The 21,817-nt window shown below is 41.3% G+C and overlaps 2 protein-coding genes across 3 annotated transcripts in view; both read right to left on the bottom strand.

Moving 5' to 3' along the window:
• tmem229b (transmembrane protein 229B) overlaps nucleotides 1-5,397 on the bottom strand; it is a 15,924-nt gene extending 10,527 nt beyond the window's left edge. Inside the window, exon 1 of the mRNA XM_020627017.3 lies at nucleotides 5,105-5,397. The gene's annotated coding sequence lies outside the window, so the exon portion shown is untranslated. The remainder of the gene's footprint in view (nucleotides 1-5,104) is intronic.
• Nucleotides 5,398-10,251: 4,854 nt separating this feature from the next.
• mta1 (metastasis associated 1) overlaps nucleotides 10,252-21,817 on the bottom strand; it is a 47,233-nt gene continuing 35,667 nt past the window's right edge. Inside the window, exons 8-18 of one of the 2 annotated variants that reach the window (XM_065966431.1) lie at nucleotides 20,701-20,800; nucleotides 19,907-20,095; nucleotides 17,782-17,856; nucleotides 17,327-17,385; nucleotides 16,689-17,014; nucleotides 15,136-15,284; nucleotides 14,694-14,883; nucleotides 14,469-14,558; nucleotides 13,978-14,133; nucleotides 11,482-11,631; nucleotides 10,252-10,928 (exon numbers count right to left, since the gene is read on the bottom strand). In XM_065966431.1, coding sequence (XP_065822503.1) covers nucleotides 11,522-11,631; nucleotides 13,978-14,133; nucleotides 14,469-14,558; nucleotides 14,694-14,883; nucleotides 15,136-15,284; nucleotides 16,689-17,014; nucleotides 17,327-17,385; nucleotides 17,782-17,856; nucleotides 19,907-20,095; nucleotides 20,701-20,800 — 1,444 coding nt within the window. In that variant the 3' untranslated portion in view covers nucleotides 10,252-10,928; nucleotides 11,482-11,521. Of the gene's footprint in view, nucleotides 10,932-11,481; nucleotides 11,632-13,977; nucleotides 14,134-14,468; nucleotides 14,559-14,693; nucleotides 14,884-15,135; nucleotides 15,285-16,688; nucleotides 17,015-17,326; nucleotides 17,386-17,781; nucleotides 17,857-19,906; nucleotides 20,096-20,700; nucleotides 20,801-21,817 lie in introns of both variants that reach the window. The other variant, XM_065966430.1, reaches the window with a different exon arrangement.

The following is a 21,817-nucleotide window of genomic DNA, read 5'->3' on the forward strand; positions in this document are numbered from 1 at the left end:
TATGTGTAATTCTACATTTGGTATCAACAGAAGAGAGGAGAAGAACATAGTGGCAAACAGCAAACATAATGAAGCAGTTCCATTACCGCACCGGATGCATGCATACAGTCTGTGGCTGTGCGACGTGTTCACAGGACATAAATGCCTTGTGGGGGTATTTCACTGAATATTTCATGCTGCGTTCTCACATCAGCTCACAATGATCACCGTTGATCACAACTTCACGCAGAAGGCTGGCAGAAAAGATTCTGGGCAAAGTCGGGAGTGAAAAACTCGGCTGTTTGTGTTCACACATGCCGCTCATCCAGAAAGCTTCGGGGAAGTTTTCAAGAGTTTGGTGTATGTGTGAAAGTGTCAGTGCTGCTTCAAAAAACAACATCTTTTTATCTTCATACTTTGGATGCTGGGGATGGATTCACAGGATGACTGCAGGTTCAAGTCAGTATAGAAAATGATCCAATGCAACACCAAAGGCTCTGTATCAGAAAAGACAAGGTACACAGATAGATTTCAGTCATTAAAGATTAAACTGCTGAAGTGGGATCAAGGTGATATGCCTTTCAGCAAAAACCTTCAATGACCCTGCAACAAATCCTTGATCTTTTTTGAGAATACTTTTCACATGCTGATACTAAAGAGACAACTTCTCTCTGCACTTTGCATGGGGTTTAAACTAGCACAAGTCTAAATCCAGAGCTTCCCTCAGAGACACATAAACCATCTGAGTATCACAAACAATACGGCTTTTGATAGAGGAGGAGAGACGCCGTGAGGGCTCACACTAAAAGCCTGGATGCAGCACAGTCAACAGAGGCTCATATAACTTTACAGTAGGCCTCCTTTCTATATCCACAAGGTGAAAGTCTCAACAAGAGGAGCAGAGAGGAGGAGGAAGGGGGGGGAGAGAGGGCTCTATGTAAACAGAGGTGGAAGCTGCACTCTGAAGGGGTCCTTATACAAAAGGCCGCTTGATGTGGAGGAAATAAAAGCCGACTTCTTCTTCTTCACTTTTTGTCCCTGACATTGTACAGAGGATATCAGAGTTTCTGCATTTCACAATAAGAATTAAAAAGACTGAGTTAGTAAAAAATCAAACATCCATCTGCAAAAGCGGGAGATGTTACCATGTGGTAAAAAAAACCACAATAAACACAACAACTAACACACATAAGGTCATTGTTCCAAACTGAAGCAGTTAAAGAAAAGTGAAATTGCTTTGATTTTTTTCTTTTTTTTGGGTGCTTCTACCACAGGTCGACGTTTTGTTTATGTACCGTAGTACAGTCAAATACGATCTAGTGTCAAACCTAAGCATTTTATTCTGAAAATTCACCCGTTTTAATGTTGTTCCGGTTTGTGACTTCCTGTTCCCGCTTTGGTCTGCTCTGTGTCAAAATTGATGCGCCCTGATCCGGCATCAGGAAAAAATAGAAGCCTTGCATATCTGCTGTTTTTTTTTTACCCAACTCTTCAATGCTGTTGTTTGAACTTTCGAACAATATCATGAATTGTTTTCCTGTTTAGTTTAGAATAAAAATGCTAAATTTAAATAGAATTTCTCACAAGATCAAGGTGTCAAATAATGAGAAAAAACCTCGATATTAAAACGCGTTAGGATATTATACATATGAATGAAAGATAAGGCAAAACAGAGAGGCAGAACATCAACATCAAAAGTGACCAAATATTGTCTTGACTACAAAATATATTCTGATGCAGATGAAAACGTGTGGCATCTATTAGAAAAGTGGACTAGATTAGAAGTGGGTCAGAAGTGTTTATAGTTGTTCTGAATGGCCGCACTGGGAGGTGGAGGAGGGGAAAACGGTCATCAAAGAGAGGAGGATGAGGTTGGGAGGGGTCACTCTTACTGAAAACAATGTTTTTTTCTTTAGAGATCAACCAACTAACCTGCTTAATCATTGAACACTCGTTTAAAATATATATATATAAGGTCCGGACTAGACAAGTAGGATTGGTGCACCCCTTATGGCGCCTTGTGTTGTGTTGCAACCCACTCTGACCTTTATGTGTTCTGTTGAATTATACATGTTTAAACTGCTGGGCTGGGGGTTGGGGGTTGGGGTCTTCTGTTGTAGCTGTTCCTCTTCTTTTTTTTTTTAACTGTCTCTCCTAATCAATAAATGTCCACAAGTTCACCAGCCCAAAGCCCACTCTGCCTGTGTCTTCTTTAACACTGGTGTAGTCCCCTATTCACTCCCCCGCACACTCATTACAGCTCTTCAGCTCTTTGCAGTTTAATGAAAGACCCTTAAACATGCAAGCTAAGCCCCCTGTCCTCAATATTATGTGGGTCATGCCCCATAGATTAGAAATCTTGGAGCAGCAACAGAGAAAAAGCAGGAGAGTTTACTGACATGGCCATCATAGTGCAGAGGAGAGTAATGCCTCTAATGGAGGGATGCATGCGCATGTTAATCTGTTATCAGACAAAGAAGCTTTATAATCAATGGTTGACGATGCATAATTGATGCTGGCTGCTCTGCAAAGGTTTCAGGGACAGAGATCTTTGGAAAACAAAAGAGGGTTTGAGTTTAACAGTCACCTGCTGTGAACAGAGTTAAATATTTAGCATCTTAAATAGTGTATGTATGTGTTACCACTAAGTCAAATGGAAAAAGGAGTGTGGGGGGGTTTCTCAGTCTAAAGGGAACAAAACGGCTTTTATCAACTCCATCACATAAATGACTTGTTTCATGAATCCTGACTACTGAACTTTACAGGAGAAATACTGATAATTCAAGGTTCAACATTCATGAATACACTATTCAATACTTATTATTTTTTATTATAAAAATAAAGCAAGTGAAGAACTGTGACCAGGATTGTAAAATCATAATAATATTAACTGTTTGAATTATCACACTTTTATGGCACTTATCAGTAAATAGAGTTTATTTGCTCATAATTATAATACATTTATAAAACCTTAATAAATGGCCAACAGGGTGACCCCAGGCACAGCCAACCTACATTCCCAGGTGTGGTCTGTTGCAGGAACCTAAAGTAAATATATATAAATAATTAATGTTGAATAATGCTACAGTATAAAGACAACGTTCACTCTCATGCACTACATACACATTATGTGTACTATCATTCAATAAAATGAATAAATAAATACATAAATATATAACAAATGTCCACATTATTTTACACTTTAATCTGAGTGTTACTGATGTTACACACAGAGCTGCATCGTCATTTTAGTTCTGGCCGTTACTGCCTTGTGGGATGTTTATGCCATGGTGTCCATTGCTTACATACTTTAATATCTCTCAAAACAAATCTTTAAACAACAGATCTTTCAACTTTACTGAGCGGGCAGTAACTACAGTATAGGAAGTGGATCCCCTCCAAACAGCTGTGATACACAAAGCCTAAAAGACATCTAAATGCACAGAAGAAATCATGTGAAGAGGGTTCAGGATAGCCTAGAGGTTATGTAGCGGGGCCCATGTACAGAGGCTACAGTCCTTGCAGAACCCCCCCAACATGTCCTGTCTCTCTTCAGCTGTCCTATCTAGTAAAGGCAAAAGGCCCAAAGCTATGACAAACAAAATAAGAAAAAGAAATCATAAGACACATTTGTCATGAATAAAAGACAGCTGATGTGTTGTTGAAACAGGCAGAATGTGCAACTCAACTGAAGTCATATCAATGTAGTTACAGTGCGCTGATAAACATCCTGAGATTCATCAGAACTGTAACGCAACCTCTGGAGGATAAAAAGTGAATGAAAGACATTGACAGAGAGTGAAAATATGAACTGAACACATGACCCAAGTAAGGAGTGTGGTTTTTGGATTCTCTCCACTGCACATTGGATGATTTGGTTGGAGTACCCTCTCCTGTACTTCAAAGATGACCTTTTATGCGCTTCAACCTACAAATGTACCATATATGGTGGGAATCCGAATTACAAAGTGCAATTTTGACATGCAGAAGGCGTTTACTTAATACAACAATAATAAACGCCTCCATGTCCACACAGCTTGAGCTGATCTGAATGTTTTTTTGGTTTTTTTTTTTTAAACCAGTGCTTCTGTCATGGGGATTCCTTGCTGTGAGGGATGGTGTGTGGGTTAAAAATAGGTCCAAAATGTCAATACAGGCACTGTAAAGCTGAGGGGGAATATAGGCTACCCGGGCAGCAACAGGGATTAATATCTCTCCCCCCCACACACACACACACAAATGATAGTGACCTGCAGACCTTGTATGGAATTAATCAATGAGGGATTTTGAAAATCCAACCCATAGTCACGAATAAGAAAAGCGTCTTCTTCAAAAGCGTTCACACCACGTGACCATGATGACGATATTTAATCACGACACAAGTCAATCGGTTGTGTGCAGACAAACTCCATGGGATAGTCACGCTACATGGGGCAAAGTCATCTTATGTCGTCCCTGGAAACTACGGGCCAGTGCGCAGGCCCGGCTGCTGGGACTCCGCTGCAGCATCACGCCTCCTCCACCGAGCAGTGCGGTACACTTACGATCCACAATTAATAAGACTCCAAAGATTTAACCACGGGGATTTTTTTTTTTAATAACACCTTCATTCCCTAAAAAGCTCTATGGGACACCTTATGAGCGAATTGGACACTTCGGCTAAAGCTAAAGACCTGTTTTCTAGCTTTCAATGCATGCACTGTCTCTATTTGAACAGGTGTAACAGTCCAACTATGCACACAACAGATACCGAATAAGGAGGAGAGAGCAATGTGTGTGTGTGTGTGTGAACAAAATATGTAGCGATAACATTTGCATAGGCCACATCAAAGTGCATTTAATTGGGGAAACAGTTGAGACGAACACCCCTGCAAAACCACCAACTTATACGAGCGAAGACTCGTCAAAAGATGTAGGCTACCAAAATTCAAAATCAAAAAAGGGTGTGCAAATGAATGCCATCACTCATATGATCTCTAAACAAACCAGGATATTATCTTGAATAGCTCTGCTTCCTACATCCCAACATGTTGGCTACATGTCGCTGAGCAGCCGGCTCCAGCAGACGGACATGAATCATCCTCCTCGGTGCAGTTTTTTTAATTTTTTTTTTTTTTTAATTTACCTTCAGATTGAGCACTGCGGTGTCTCCCTCAGCACACAGGCCGGCGGATAGAGCACATCACCCGGTCAGGTCAACCAGGATGTAGCGCTGGTAGTCTGCGGCTCGTCGGCTGTCCCCGGCTTCTCCTCCACGGTGTCTCTGCTGTCCGCTTGGAAATTGACACATTTTACTTCACTGCAGCAGCAGCAGCAGCAGCAGCACATGCTCAGTCACACTCACGCACCTCTTGCATCTTTGGTTAACCATTTGTGTGCCGTACCTTAGTCTGCAGTTCTTTAAACAGAAAGAACCAAAGTGAAGACTGTAAACAGGTGTAACCGGAATCAGCAATGGGGGAAAAAGAAAAAGAAAACCTTAAATAAAGCGCTGTTAATCATAATGACATCTTAACAAACTACCTGCTTTGATATGACCCTAAAGAGTTGGTTTTAGTTTGTCGTAAAGTCAGAAAAACAGGCTAGTTCTGTCCAAAAGTTTCACTTTACCGAATGTGAAAGGCTCGCTTCTTGATATTATATCTCCATTTATTTGAAAGGGATTGAAACAAAGTTTAAAAATATTGTTTTTTGTTAAATTACCTTTTTGCTGTGGAAGCCCATTTCCGCCAGTAAAAAAATAAAAATGAAAATAATAAAGTCTCATAATTTCAATTATTATGACTTTCTATCTCATAATTTCGACTTTATTATTTTCATTTTTATTTTTTTTAATTGACGGAAATGGGTTTCCATACTATTCACAAAGTCAAAATGACTTTTTTCAAAATGACTTTTTTTTTTTAAATGACTTTTCACAAAGTCAAAATTACTTTTTTCCAAAATGACTTTTTGAAAATGACTTTTTGTTGAATATGGGCCGTTAAAGTTCAAAGCTAGTCATCTCTGAGTTCAATTTAAAGAGAAAGTTATTTCAAACAACTCTTAAGTACACATACATGTTCATGATAGAAATATATTAATTCAAAGACAAGAACTACAAAATTGAGCATAAAACAGAAAAAGATGTTTGAGCAAGACTACAATCCTGTAGCCTAGCGTACAAGATGGTGACGTCGCTATGGTGAGCCTTGGCTAAAGCTAAGCTTACTTAGCCATTTAACCTTAGATTTTATCATTCAAATGTGAATTCTTTTTAAGTTATTGATATTTAAGTGTTGTTTCCACTTTAGTTAGTTGCTTAAATTAAGTCACAGTAAATAAAACAATCAAAATAAACCTATTGAATGTAGCCTAGGTGAGTAGCAGCTGCTAACCCAGCTAGCGTAGTGCTGCACGACATGGGGGGAATTACAATGCAAAAGGCCTGTTCTTTTCTTTCTGCGATATTTCCACCAGAACAAAACAGAACATCAAACCAGATGGATGCAGTTTGTTATTCTTGTTTATTACTCAGTTTTTATGACTTTCTGTTGTTCTTCAGGTTTTATTGCAACGTCTCCCTTAAAGCCAAAATGTATCCAAAAAGCACCTTTAATAGGCTACCATTAAATTGGTATTTAATGTTGAAGTGGTGGAAATAGCCCAAATGTCCCAACAGGAGTTTACATTTAAGTTTGCCTGGTTGTAAGATGGGAGGTGAATTGTGACCTTATTCTCATACTTTACTGCAGTATTTTTGTTGGGTTTCACCGAGTGTGTGTTATATTTGATACTGCATCGTCTCCAGACTTCTGTTTTCTCCTTATTCCTGTTTTCTCATGTTGTTAAACTCTCTAAAAGACTTAGCAATTTTCATGTTGTTTGCCCACACTGTTAAACCTCAATAAACGTGATGGGTCCCGCTGCTCTTCCGGGACAATGAATACTTCAGGAGTTTGAGTTAGGTGTGCATTCTAACCAGTGCCAAAAGAGGTAGTGCACCTGCGCAAGGAAATTAGCCGTCTTTGTGTGTCTGCGGTTCAAAGAACCAGGTGTTGTTAGGCGTGTCACAGCCCGAATGCCAAACATCATGAAGAGTGTCATCGTCAATTACTTGGTACTAATTAAAGATTGGTGGTTGGCATGGCTGGTATAATCAGTAAAAAATAAGTATCAAGGTATATATTATTTCATCAACTTGGTTTTAAACTAATAAGACTTCCCATTAGTTAGGTTGGAGACAGTCTTTTCCATTTTAACAGCTTATCTTCACCCTTTAGTTTTTGTATAAGGTTCTTTACTGCTGAAGAACTAGCATAATGAATTCATTCCATGGTGGGTTTCCAATAATAATGGAATGGAAATTCTGATAAGACTACCGACAGGCCCATTCAAACCTGATGATATAAGATAATGTTCTTCAGGATGTAGAGCTGAAACTGAAGTATCGCCTCTGCGTACTGTGTCCAGTCTTTCTAAGTGGTCTTCAAAGGAAACTGCCCGTATCAACAAGGCAGGATGGTCGCTCGGTGATTTAAAGAGCATTTTAATAATGTTATCTGAGCACTCACCAACCAGATATTTTTTCAATTGGACATTAATGGGAGATACTAAAATACCTTACAGATGCCGTTTTCCAGGGAGCATCCTTAAGACAGGAGGGATGCTCGCTCAGAACCATTACAGCAGCAATCAGCATCGACCTCGTCCTACAGATAAGTGGACTGAAACAGAAAAGAACAGCCCTAGACTATAGATCTATGATAAGTAGCCGCTGTACGAACAGATACTATTTATATTTTGTTCTGTCAGAGCATAAACAATCCCAGGAAGAGAAGAGGAGCGGAAGAACACAATGACCCTGAAGACCCTCAGTAAGAAAACACTGGAGTACATCACAACTAAGCCCTAGTTGTAGACAAAGCCTTGGCTATGATCTCGGAAAGACATTTAAGGCATTCCGATTGTAGTCCACAGATTCTTTGCACACAATATGGTAGATTACATCAAAAGAAAACAAAGACAAAACAAGATTCACAGCTGTAAAATCAGCCAGTGTTTGTTTTTCGTTAGGTGCAATCGTGTTTCGTTAAGTAATTGGAGTTGCTGTACTTCTCTCGTATTTCTCAGTTTTTACAGGCCAAGTCTCAGAACCCTTTGGCAATCATTGTCTATTGCGAAGGCTAGACTTGCTTTCTACATTTCCCTTGTGCTTCAATTCAATTTCTAAATGTTCTTGTCTTTCCCAAAAGTCTAGACTGGCTATGGATATCTCACACAGTGCGGGACTCAGGCAAGCAAGCAAAAAGTTCTGAGGCACGACTGTCAAAACCCTGCTTAAGATGAAGATGGATGTGTTTTTTTTTTTTCACCTGAAAGCAACCCTAGAAAAAAAAAACTCTTTAAAGTGCCTCATCTTGTCAAGTAACATAAAGAGCAGTGTGTCATGTTCTCTTGTACGCAGGGCATCCAAGTGGGCAATGCAGTCCCCCCCCCCCATTGAAAGGGCACCCCATCATGCATAAAGGGCACCTTAGATGGCATATCACATCTTTGCATATGCATTTTTTTTTTTTCTACTGAGAGGGCATCTTAAAGAACTGCATCAAGTTTTTCTATTCTAAGGGCACATTCAATCTTCAGCACTGCAAGGGCACACAATCATAATTTTCACTGTACGGGCACCCCAAACTCATTCTCTCCACTGGAAGGGCACCCAAGTGGGCACTGCATTAAGTCCCCCCCCCCTCTCCCCACTACTGGAACGGCACTGCATTATGGATGAAGGGCACCGTGGAGGCCACTGAGTGACATTATCTTCACTGAAAGGGCAACTAACACTGCAGCAAGTACTCTTCAGGACTGCACCACACTGTGTCCACTGGAAGGGCAATGCATCGTGAAGCATGCAGGACACTCCACTGAAAGGAACTCTAGAGGGCACTCCTGTCTGTGTTTTCTCCTCTGAGAAGGCACAAGAGTGGGCACTGCATCATGTTTTCTGAACTGGAAGGGCACCCCAGAGGGAACTGCATCATTTTTGTTGTCCAGGGAAGAGGGACAGAAATAGTGCAACTCGCAGATGTGGTGGAATTGAAAATGCACATCAGAGATCAGCAAGTGGATAAATCTACAGCGAGATGCCGTTATGTCAACATGGAGAGAAATTCACGAGGGATGATTCCGGCGCCACTTTGAATGGATGCTATGAGAGAATAAGGTAGTTATGAGGGCAAAAAGGGGTCCAAACCCAGTTGTAGCTAGGTGTACATTGATTTTGGTTAACCAGTTTTCTCAAGCAGAGGCCTGTTTTAAAAAGGTGCGTATTGTATTGGTTAACATAAACAGCTTTTTCAGTCAAGACTGTATAGAAACAGATCTAATTTGATGGTTGTATTATATTGTAGAAGCAGTTTATATTAGTCCTAGAAGATATGCCTCTGCTTCCACTCTTTAAGCCCGAGACTCAGTTTGATACTCTGCGCTTAGATTCTTACCTGCTCACCCCTAAACACTCATTCTGTATATATAAGTTGGTTAGTGTTCTCTGGCACAGAGGCGTGATAAACACATACATCTTTTCATCTATACATCCCTTACTGGATATTAGGTAACATCTCTTTACTGACTGTCTACTGCTTCAAGGCCTGCAGGTTTACTCAGAACTTTGTTCCAAAGAATTTTGGAATAATTGACAACACACACTCAGATTGACACTCTTGTTTCTCTTGGACGAATGAAGACAATGATCTCAAAACACTTCCCCACAGTGTGCGATTGTTTTTTTTTTACTAAGAATCATCCTTTTCTTGTCGTTTCATTTATGCTTTTTCGTTTCTTGACATCATTGTACATCAGGGAAACCGCAATGACTTTCAGGGCTTAAAAGTTTGAACTGTTGAGCTAACTATTTCAATCTTTATAGAAAATACAAAAGGATTGTCAGTGGATGTGTTAGATACCCTTATACGACCAAATGAAACCATCAAGACTGATGTTCACAGCCGTTATTTGCCTCAGAAGTTGTATGTACCGTGACACACAAAATAAACACATTGACAAAATGTTTATGAAAGCAGAACACAGTCCTGCTTCTAGGTTGTTATTCTTAACCTTCGCTTACAAAACATGGCGATGTTTGAGCATTTCAATGTTCTAATAATGGTCACTTTTAGGGAACAAAACAGAAAACAATTTGGAATCATCTGGGTTTTTTCTTTTTTGCATATCATCAGTTTGCATACCTGTGTGAGTTTGGACACGTCTGTGCACAGACACCGAAAGAAGAGGGAAAATCAATTATCTTTTTTAATTACATTATCTAAGCATAGATGCATTACTTGTGAAAAAGGTAGAAAAAACAGCAAGTCTTTCTCAATAAGTTAAACCTCTCTGGCCCAAGAGAAGGCCGGCTCACAAAACAGAAGATTTCCCATAAAGCATTCAAATTCATTGAAACAAAAGACAAGGAGTGAACTCAGGTCGCTGAAATCAAAGTGCGTCTCCTCGTTGAATTTAACTTTTTTTTTTTTTAACAAACATTAAACAAACATAGAAGATGCGAGTGGCTTATGTTACAGTCCTTCTTACCCTTTTCCACAGGGCTCTGCAAGCATTATTCATGAAACTTCACAAGTTCCATCGTTTGATTGACAAACAATAAGCTGAGTTATAGTTGGTAAAAAAAAAAAAAAAAAAAAAAAAAAAAAAAAATCAGAATAACAATAATTACAATGACAGTTATAACGAGAAAATGTAAGTAATAAACACAGTCCTGTACAGTCAGGCTCCTCTTCTGATTGACCGCAGCCAAACTGATCGATTATCGATTGGTCTTCAGCAGTGTGACAGACCCGTACTGACTGAAGAAAGGTGGCCACGCCGTCGTCTCCTTTTAGATTCAACATCCCTCAGCTGCACTCGGCTATAGTTCACTGGAAAAACGCCCTTCCATTTCATGTTCCCATCTGCTGTCAACAAACACACACACAGGACAGTGGATCATGAGCAGTTTGTTCCTGTCAAAGAACGGGTTTATTTTTATCTTTCACTCACCTGTTTAATCGACAATAAGATTAAAGAACAACTCCTTCTATTCACCTTAGTACACACAACCACACATACAAATCACAGCAAACACGCAACAGATTTCTTCCTTAAAGGCAGGGTTGGTCATTTTCAAAAACTAGCTTGATTTTGAAAGTAGTATTCCCTCAATGCTCTGTCTACACCTTAATGCATAAATAATAGTGAACCAGTCAGCATGACATCATTCTTACAGTTCCTCAGTTTTAACATGACCTGCACCAGAACTGTCCCTTAGACCAGCACGGTTGACCTAAACTCTCACTGTGCCCTGATTTAAGCAAACATGTTAGAAACATGGGGTACTGCTGACAGCCAGCTTCAGACCAAGAGTGAAAGAGTCCCTCATTATATCATTAAAAAAAAAAAACAATCACTACAGAGGTTAAAAAAAAGAAACACAACAAAGATCCGCCTCTGAGCAGAGTGCCTCACCTCACTTGGGTGTGAAGTAAAGGTCGTTCCCACAGAGCGATCAGTCCAGTTCATGAACCTCGTCCTGCAGAGAGACTGAGGGCCGCGCGGAATCGCTCATCCGTTTGGCCATGATGTCCCACTGTGGAGTCAGGCCTTTGGATTTAGAGCCTGCAGAGGAAGAAGAGGACAAAAGAGGATGGTCACATACTCATCATCAGTCCACTGATATGAATGTAGGTAAAAAGGGATGTCTTCTGCCCCCTGGTGGCACCATACAGTACTGAATAAGCCTCGTTAATCTGGTTCTGCCTTATTCTTTAACTACTCCAACTTCACCCATCAATTCTGACAACTATTTTTCAACAGCACAGCTGATAACAGGTTTCATGTTTCACTTATTTTTACATGTTTCCATCAGAGCTAAGATATGTAAAAAGCACCCCAAGGTCTACAGCCTCTTCTACTTTTCTTTTTAATCATACATTTAATTTTCACAGTCGTGATTTTTTTTGTGCAAAACCCAAGTTAAATACGAGACATTTCTATTCATATTCATCATTTTCTCGTCGATCTGACTCAGACAGGTCCATCATTTTTATGTTGGGCATTCAGCCACAAAGCTTGTTGAGCAACACACACATTCACAATATTTCCTCAATATTTTACATATTCAGTCCAAGAGTGCCTGCATTAATAGCAGCAAGTGTTTTGCTACATCTATTGGGCCTGTCACTGCAAATCACAAAGACAGCTTCATAAAATACTACGACTATAGGCAAGCATGCCACACAAAGCTTTGCAAAGCTTTCTCCCTGTTTTGAGTCTGAATGTTAGGCTAATATCCTCTGATTGACTCCAAACCTGAAGCAGACATGGCAGTGATATTCACCTTCACTCAGCAACAAAACAATTCACTAAATGTTGAACTTTGCCTTTAACATTCAGATTCTCTTTGAGAGAAATAATTTGAAATCAGTCACAGTTGATGCTTTATTCTTTTGCAGTAAAAATAAAAGCTACAAAGTCTAAATTGTGGATGTGCCAATCACACAAAATCTACCTTTTACTGCTTAAAAGTGACCATGAGGAACTGCAGAATGACCCCGCCTCCTGTTTTTCTTCTTCTGTGGTTATTTCTATATATTCCCTCTTCCCCGCACAATGTTGTCATGTCCGTCACAACCTGTCAATACTTTGATTTTTGAACTGCTGTGCAAAAACCAACGCTGTGTATAGTTTATTTTACTTATGTAGCAGATGCTGTTTCACTGCGTGTTTATCAGAAGAAATGGCGGTCAACAATAAAGAGAATCCTGGTGTCACAGCATCATTCTTCCTTCACCAACACAACGCAGAAGATCCCCGGTTACACAGGCAGCACAGACAAGAAATCAAAACTCAAAACAATTCAGTATCGGACTAAATGTGAAATATGGTCACAATCCCCCTAAAGTATGTTGTGAAATAACGGCTACATGAGTGTTTCTGCACAGCACTGTTATGCCACAATGAACTTGACCTTTGTCGCTTTCTGATATAGAATTCCATCTTTTTAACGAGTGAATAATTGGTGGTAAATAAAGTTATCCCATAAACTAGATTCTGGCTGCTCTCCAGCAGTTCCTCCCCGTGTTTTATCCCAGCCCGGGCCTGCGGTGGGCTCACAGACCGCTGAAGATGCTCTCCCTCAGGATACACTTACCAAGCCCTCCTCCTCCTCCTCTTCCTATCCGCTGTTACCATGACAACATAGACTGTAGCCTCCAGCTAAAGCAGCGAGGCTGATCCGATTCCTCTTGCAGTCTCTCCCTCTCTCTCTCCCTCCCTCCCTCTCTCTCTGTCTTTCTCTGGTGTACTCGCACTCTTCTTGATCTCTCAGTCTGTCTCTTCCCCTCTCTCATTTCACAGGGGAGCGGGGAAAGTGGGACGTAACCCAAAAAAATAAAGAGCCCCAACAAACTCTTAACCCTGCGGCAGCTGAAGCCGTCGAGTGAGTCCAAGAGCGTCCACGTTTACGTGTACTGCAATGCATTTTGGTTTGTGTTAATTAAAGTTGTCAAAATTAGGGTTCCAAGATGGAAAGAAATGCTGCAAATACACATTGAAATTAAACATAATTCTGCTCCTATTCCTCCATTTACAGTACATGATAATCTGCCTTTAGAGACAAAAGTGCACAAAAATCAAAAAGAAGAAAACTTGCAGCTGCAGCCATTTCCAAGTATTTTCCTTCATTACAATCAAATCCTCATTAAAGGTTCATATGAAATTTACATGTTGAATTACATTAATTTTTCACAAAAACAGCTTATAGAGATATTAACTGTGTGCTAATGTTCTAAAACAGCTTGCTGTGGAAACTAAGATTAAAGTGAGAGCAGCGCGATAAACACGGGGAAAAAAGTAATCACGATTCAACGTCTGACTTCAGAGTTGGTGTAATACTTTCGAGCTGAAAAATCGAAACCCAAAAACACACACACACATGCTGCACACTCGCCGCCTCACACTCACCATCCAGTCCATTGTGCTGCTCATAGGATCGTTTGCCCAGGATGGTGGGGGAGCCGTTGTTTAGGATGGGGGTGGACTTTATGGGCGTCAGGCTGCCTGTAGAGATGGACGCTCCACGGGGAGGAGGGTCGGGTTTGGCTGGACGGGGATGTGCTTCTGTGGGTGAAAGAGAGGACGGAAACGAGGTGAGGAAAAACAGGCAACTCAACGAGAGGAGGGAGGGTTGGAAACCAAGAAGGAGAAAAAAGAGAGGGGATTAAAAGCTCTTAATTTTAGATAAGCAGAAAGGACGAGCAATGGCAGGACAAGAAGGAATTAAGCTATCATAACGGACAGAGCATTCTCAAAGTCTTAAATTCAGACAATATTTAAAACACATGTTGATGATAAACTAAGAGTTTGTAATAATTTTAAGGTGCCAAGAATTACTCTCAAAGACTCAAAATGTGTACTGTATCAGGGATGTGGTTTTGTGACCGGCTTCTTCTTACCTAAATACCGAACCACAGACTCCAGAGGTTTGCGTTCCACAGGTTTCAGGGGCACAGGTTTTTTTGGCCCATCTGGCAACCGGAGGGCACCTGTAGAAATGATAAGAGAATATAACTTAACGTACATACCAGTAGGTTCCCAAAAGCACAATAATAACACAATGAATATCATCTTTTTTTAAGTATTGGCATCAAGTGCATTCAGTGTGATATGGAGGTTCCTACATTCTGCCTTTATGGCTGCTGTGTTCACAGGGAGGTAGGGGTGCCTGGCCAGGTATCGCGGCCTGATGACGTCCTGGCAGATGCGACGTGCCATCCGCGTCAGGACGGTGGTCTGCAGGTAGAAAGCCTGTCGCGTCTTCACCGCAAACTTTGGGCTGCCGCTGTGCCTCAGGGGCAGGCCGTGGGGGCTCTGGAGGGAGACAAAAAAAAAAAAAAAAGAAATCTGTGTTTGTGACAGTTTACACTCCACAGAAATTGCTTGGCAGTTCTAGCTGATGGCACAACACCCATGAAGGTGATTTTTGCAGGTTGCCTGTATCTGCAGCTGGAGAGAAGAAGGATGAAGGTTAGGTCGAGATGGAGGTTATTGGAAAGCTATGGCCAGTGCTCTGCTGGTGGGGGTGTGTGTCGCGCGTGTGTGCGTGTCTGTGTGAGCTTGTACCATGTTGCGGTTGGGTCCAGGCCTCTCTCCGTCCAGTCTTGTTGGCATCTTCAGCCCTCCGTACTTTTTCCAGTAGGTCCAGCATGATGCACAGAGACGACACTGCATGTTGGGGGGTCCCCACGAGTACCACTGGTAGGAGCTGCTGGCTACACACACACATAAACACACACACAATCACAAAAGCAAACACAAAGGAAAGCAAGTTCAGTATGATAAAGCACAACTCACTGACTTATATAAAACAGGCCTGAGTTCAGTGAAAATCCATTTGAAATCATGAACATTAGCTCAAGTGCATGTGAGCAAGAGTCCAACCTTTAATCATTCATCACTCAATTAACTACAAACACTAAAATAACTGCAGTCATACTCTGCTGCAGGGCTCCACATCCCGCTCTCTCTAATGTGTGTCACATACACAGCGTACACTGTCTGCGGTCTTTAAATAACACCTGTTTAAAAGGAGGATGTTATATGTTACAGAATGCATGGGTTTAAAATAGTGGTCTATTAATATGGGGTGGTAATGCAGAACACTTAACCGAGATGAAAAATAGAATGGTTTCAGTAGAAAAAACACACTTCCAGGTTGTATTTAATCCCAAAACTGAGATGGTTATACTCTTGTGTTTACTTCAGATGTAAACAAGCCTCAAGAGCACCACATGATCACACTGATAACTTAAAGACCGGAGAGTACGCATCTTTTTCAATTATTTTTACTCTATCGTGCACACTAAACCAACACATCAAGAATCAAACACAACTTACCCTAATATTTTCCACAGTGGAGATGAGGATTTCATATTTCAGTGTTTTCTTTATTTAACAGGAGAAAGTTTGGTTTGGAGTAGATTTGACATTATGTTCTAAAAAAAAAAAAAAGAGGCTTGTGGATCGATGCATTTCTATGATTTTTTTCCCCCCAGTACTTTTTGTCTCGTAAACTTGAAAGTCCACTAAACAGCCGTAACATTACGATCACTGACAGGTGGCACCAGTCGGTGGGTGGGATTGGTCAGGAAACAAGTAAACACTCTGTCCTTTAAATTGATGTGTTGGAACAGGAAAAAAAAATGGGCAAGGGTAGAGATGTGAGCAACTTTGATAAGGGCTTAAGTGTGATGGCCTTGACGACAGGGTTAGAGCATCTCAAAAACTGCAGCTCTTGTAAGGTGACTCTGGTCTGTAGTGGGCTGTATGTTACTCGTGTGTCATGTTATCTCATCATTGATAAGAAGAGGAAGAGTTTCTGGAGATTAAAACGATAAAAAAAAGGTTCACGTTGGTTCTGATAGAAAGGAGTCAGAGTGCACACTGCTCGACGGGTCAGGGCTGTTTCAACAGCAAAAGGGGGACCCACATAATATGAGGCAGGGGGTCATATAGTTAAAGCTGATCTGTGTTTATTAAACAAGCAGCAGCCTTTTTTTATTATGGGATAGCAACTGTAAATACTGAAGCTATAATCCTTGTTGTCATATTAACCAGGCTAATCCGTTCAGATTTTTATATGTAAAGAAGCAAAGACACAAATGATGAAGTCTTACTGTAGCAGCTCTCGCAGGCTCTACCCAGGCCGGGGATCTGCCCTGAGCCTGGAACGCCTGGGACTCCTGGGACTCCTGGTACTCCTGGAACTCCTGGGACTCCTGGTACTCCTGGTACTCCTTGGACTACTGGTACTCCTTGGACTACTGGTACTCCTTGGACTCCCGGTACTCCTGGAATTCCTGGTACCCCTTGGACCCCTTGGACTCCTGGTACCCCTTGGATCCCTTGGACCCCTTGGACTCCTGGGACCACTGCACCCCCTGCTCCATTCACCAGAGCTGGTTTTACATTGTTACTGAGCTGGTTAGGGTTTGGCTTGTTACTGTGGAGGGACACAGAAACAGAGGAGGAGGGGGTCAGAGCAGCAAATTAAAAAATAATAATAAACAGGCCAAAGAGAAAAGACAACCTTACTCAGTGTGCTGCACGAGCCAGCAGTTACACAGACACTGAACTGAGAGCTGTCATGACAAAGAATGAGGGGGATTGTGTTTTAATGAAAGCAGCAGATGTCCAACTTGAAAACTCCAGAGATATCTCAAGTCTATTCTGATGAAAAGGGGAGCTGCACAAACGATCTCTGGTGAGTTTATTCTGATCCAATGTTTCACACAGAAAGTAGGGAGGTACTCACTAGTTAGGGATGTAGACCTGCTTCAACTTGCTCTCTGCCTCGGCTGCTTTTAATCGTTTCTGGAGCAGAGACAGAGGAAAAGGAAGAGGGGCGTGATTAGAGAGGTGAGCTCCAACGACAACATTTAGAAATAAAAAGTATTAAAAGGACAGAGTTCAAAGCCTCGTGGGGATTTAAGAGATTTGAACAAAGTTTGAGGAATATTCCAGAGTGTCACACACATAGATAACGCCATTTATAATAAGAAAAAAATATTCCTCCCCTTTTAACTTTGAATTTGAAGCTGGCCTAATGACCGCTCAGATGCATGCAGACTAAAAGCTGAAAGTCTCACAGTTACTGAGCTTGTAGGAAAGCAAAGTCTGAATCTGAAATAGCAATAGACTAAATAATGCAAACTGAGATAGCTGCAAAAAGTGAACCTAAAATCCACAATGTGTATTTCATGTTTTTACCTGTTGTACATATCTGTCTGTGGTCTTCCACATGTAGTAATACTCAATAATACTCGTCAGGGACTTCCAGGGCAGCTGGAGGAGGAGAGAGATAGAGCACAGAAATGAATCATTATTCCAGAGAAGGCATACAACAGAATATTATTTTGATTATTCATTCATCAGCCGCTTGTATTCTCAATTCACCAGGGTTATTTATTTGTCTGGATTTGCCTTAGCTGTACCCTAGAGCTCAGGGGGTTCACATAAAAAAAAACATGAACAGGAATATAAAATCTGAATCGAAAACAAAATTAAGCACTATAGTCCGCGCACAGACCATCGCTTTTAAAGTCAGTATTATGTCCTATAAAATGCCAGAAAATGTATGAAAAATGTCCATCAGTTTTTGTTTTTTTTCCAACACTCAAGATAATTCCTCTGATTTCTGTCCACAGCCCAGAAATGCTGATCCTACTGCCATAGAGGAAAGAAACCAGAAGATATAACATTTAAGGAGCTAAAATCAGATCATAATGTTCCAACAAATTATCAAACTACTTGCTAATGACTTTCTTGTTGACCACTAATGGATTTATTGTTTCTGTGTGTTTTCAGTGTTGTGATTTGGGGAGTGGTGAGAGCAGAGCTGTCACTGAAGTTAACCCGTTTCATTCTCCAGACTTGCAAATCAGTGAGTGGAATACTTTCTGTACACACACTATACTGTGAAGTTGCTTCAAAGCAATGCAAGCACTGCTCTATTGTTCAGTTAAGCTGCTTAAACAACCCCACAATGGATTTGGCACAAGTGTCTTAAGCACTTTCCTTCACATGTCACCATAAAAACAAAAACCATGGTATTCTTCAGATAACTGACCGACACAACCGGCCACAAATAACTGAAACCCAGAGAAGTGATAGTGTGAAGTTCCAGCTGAGAAGTTTGAAAGCAGAATTTAGCCGTGAAGTAAAGAGGCCCCACCCATAATGGTGGTGACGTCCTGTTGTTTGAGGAGGAGGTCTGGGTGGAAACCTGAGCGAGAGGCACTGACAGCAGCCAGCCACCAGGTGGTGGAGTGATGCACAGAGAGCGAGAGAGAGAGAGAGAGGGAGAGCTGATCACCAAGTCCACAAACGACGACAGCAGCATCCTTCTTCTCAGGCTGAGAGCACAGACGGCTGCGAGGAGCTTCAGCAGAGAGGAAGCGCTCTCCTCGCTTTTTACACTCACTCCATTTCCTGAGGGACATTTAAATGTTTCTTTCAATTGTTGGTCTTCGTGCTCTTGTTGAAGATTTTCCCTCTTGCGATCTTGGCTTACAAGACGACTACGGTGCTTGACAACTGTTTTGCGAAACATCAGCATAACGCCTAAAAGAAGTCCAAACGTCTGGAACAGAACTCTGATTCTGTGGTTTCTACACTCAGAAACAGCAACTGAAGACCTACTGAGCACGTCTCTCAATAAGACTCACACAGGCTGATGAGCAGCATACCAAGTCACTGATAAGTCGACCTACATATCTCCACGATACTTTAACTATCAAGCTGAAATGTATTAAACACAATAAGACAGATACAGGACCAAACAGAAATGTAGAAGCTACACCTGTTACAATATTTTTATATCGTTAATTGAAGACAAAAAAAATTCCTATGATGCCAATAGCTTAGCGGTGAAGTCGCACACCCCATGTACAGAGGCTATAGTCCTCTTTGCAGCGGCTCTGGGTTAGAATCCGACATCGGCCCTTTGCTGCATGTCATCTCCCACTCTCTCTTTCTCCTCCCAACATTTCCTGCCTCTCTTCAGCTATCCCATCAAATAAAGGCAAAAAGGCTCCAAAAAACAAGTTTATAAAAAAAACAATGTTCCCATATAATCTTCTGAAACACCAACCTTGGTAATCATAATCATCTTATAATGCATCTCACCACCTGTAGTGATTTCAAGATGGGAATTCCTTAAGTGAGCTCCAGCTGTATAAAAAACACTTAGTTTCTTGACTCTTCTCATCAATATGATATCTACAAGCTGATAGGAATTCAACTGACTTGTTGCAGGAAAGGGACTTAACATGATTATAAACATACAATAATAACCATCCTTTAAATATGTGCTCGTCATTGGGTTGCTACTCACAAAATCCTGTTGGATATCGGTGAAGTCTTTGCCGTATTTTTCAAGCGCCTCCTCGAACAGGTTGGCCTCGGAGGCGCTCCACTCCTCCATCTCATCCCTGCAGAGGACGGGCCCACCCTGAGGCACCAGCGCGGCGATGGCTCGAGTCATGTCGTAACCCGTGGCATGGAGAGTGTCCATGGCGTGAAACTAAAACACACGGATAAAAAAATAAAAAAAACGTATGTCAAAGACTGAGGACTTTTTATTGTGGTTTGAAACAATAACACCATGAATTTCTGCAACATTTCTTTGGCTAGTTGGGAGGAGTACAAGAGATTTTTCTTTGGTAAGTCCATGGAGTTTATATGCAGCTCCTTGTCCAAGGCTCTGGGCTGTGTGTGTGTGTCTGTGTGTGTGTGCGTGTGTGTGCGTGTGTGTGTGTGTGTGTGTGCGTGTGTGTGCGTGTCTGTGTGTGTATGTGTGTGTGTGTGTGTGCGTGTGTGTGCGTGTCTGTGTGTGTATGCGTGTGTGTGTGTGTGTGTGTGTGTGTGCATGTGGGTTTCTAGAAGGCCTCTCATCTATGTTTTATATATGAGGAAAAGATCTAGGGCAGAATAGACCCGCACCCGGCTTCTGGGGCCAAGTGCTTGTTAGGAACAACCACACACAGGCCTCAACAATCTCTCACACACACACACGCACGCACGCACTACCAGCATTTTCTTGGATTAACAACGCTGCACTCTCACTATATTTTACATCTATGGTGTGATGCAGATTTGACCCAAGGCCGGTTTGGTAGTGTATCTCACCAAGGTGATGTCTCTGGAGGCTGCAGCAGCGCTCATGTGAAGGCTGGGCTGCCGGACAGAACTACTGCAGTCCAAGGCTCTGGCGAACGTACCTACCGACCTACGAGAACACACACACACACACACACACACACACACACACACACACACACACACACACACACACACACACACACACACACACACACACACACACACACACACACACACACACACACACACACACACACACACACACACACACACACACACACACACACACACACACACACACACACACACACACACACACACACACACACACACACACACACACACACACACACACACACACACACACACACACACACACACACACACACACACACGATGCAAAACAAGCACAAAAATGATATAGAAAGCAAAAAATAACCTTTAGGTTCAATGTTAACATCTAGATTCGGTGATCAGTGAAGTGTTATATACAGTCTAAACAAATTACTTGCAAAAAGTTGAAGAACTAATGAGATAGATCATAAATCCACTGCTTTATGCTAAAATATTTATTAATGTAGTTATGCAAAGCAAATGATACAACTCCAGCCAATTAGCACAAAATGAAAAGCAAACTGCTGAGAACTGAGTTTAGCTAAATGTTTGGAAAAAGAAGTCTGATGTAGTTTAAAAGACTTGAGAATCAATGTTGGTTGGCCTTAATGTAGAGAGTTAAAGTGTCTTTAAACATGGACAAAAAGGTTTCAGAATTGTTTCTGCACATCTCCTCAGATGACAGCTGAGAAAATGTGCTGCTCTGTAATCCTCACAGGTAACCGTGTCCCATCAAAATACGTCCACTTTAAGAGGGAGTTCTTAAACTCTGACCAGCTCAAATCTATGTTCTCCATGTGTGACAACATTATGGAAAGCATCCGTACAGAAAGAGTTTGTTTTGTTAAAGACTAAGATCCTTTTTGGTTGACCAGAAAACAGCAGGACTACTTAAGGAGAAGAGAAAAACAAAGAGCTTTAGCGGACGTACTATGACGAAGACATTTGCCCTCATATGGTTGATCGCTGTCATTGCATCCTGTTTTGCAAGCTGCTGCTTGAGGTGATCTGAATCTGAATCTTTATGAAA

This window comes from Labrus bergylta, chromosome 18 (genome assembly GCF_963930695.1).
Source record: "Labrus bergylta chromosome 18, fLabBer1.1, whole genome shotgun sequence".
Classification (NCBI taxonomy): Eukaryota; Metazoa; Chordata; class Actinopteri; order Labriformes; family Labridae; genus Labrus; species Labrus bergylta.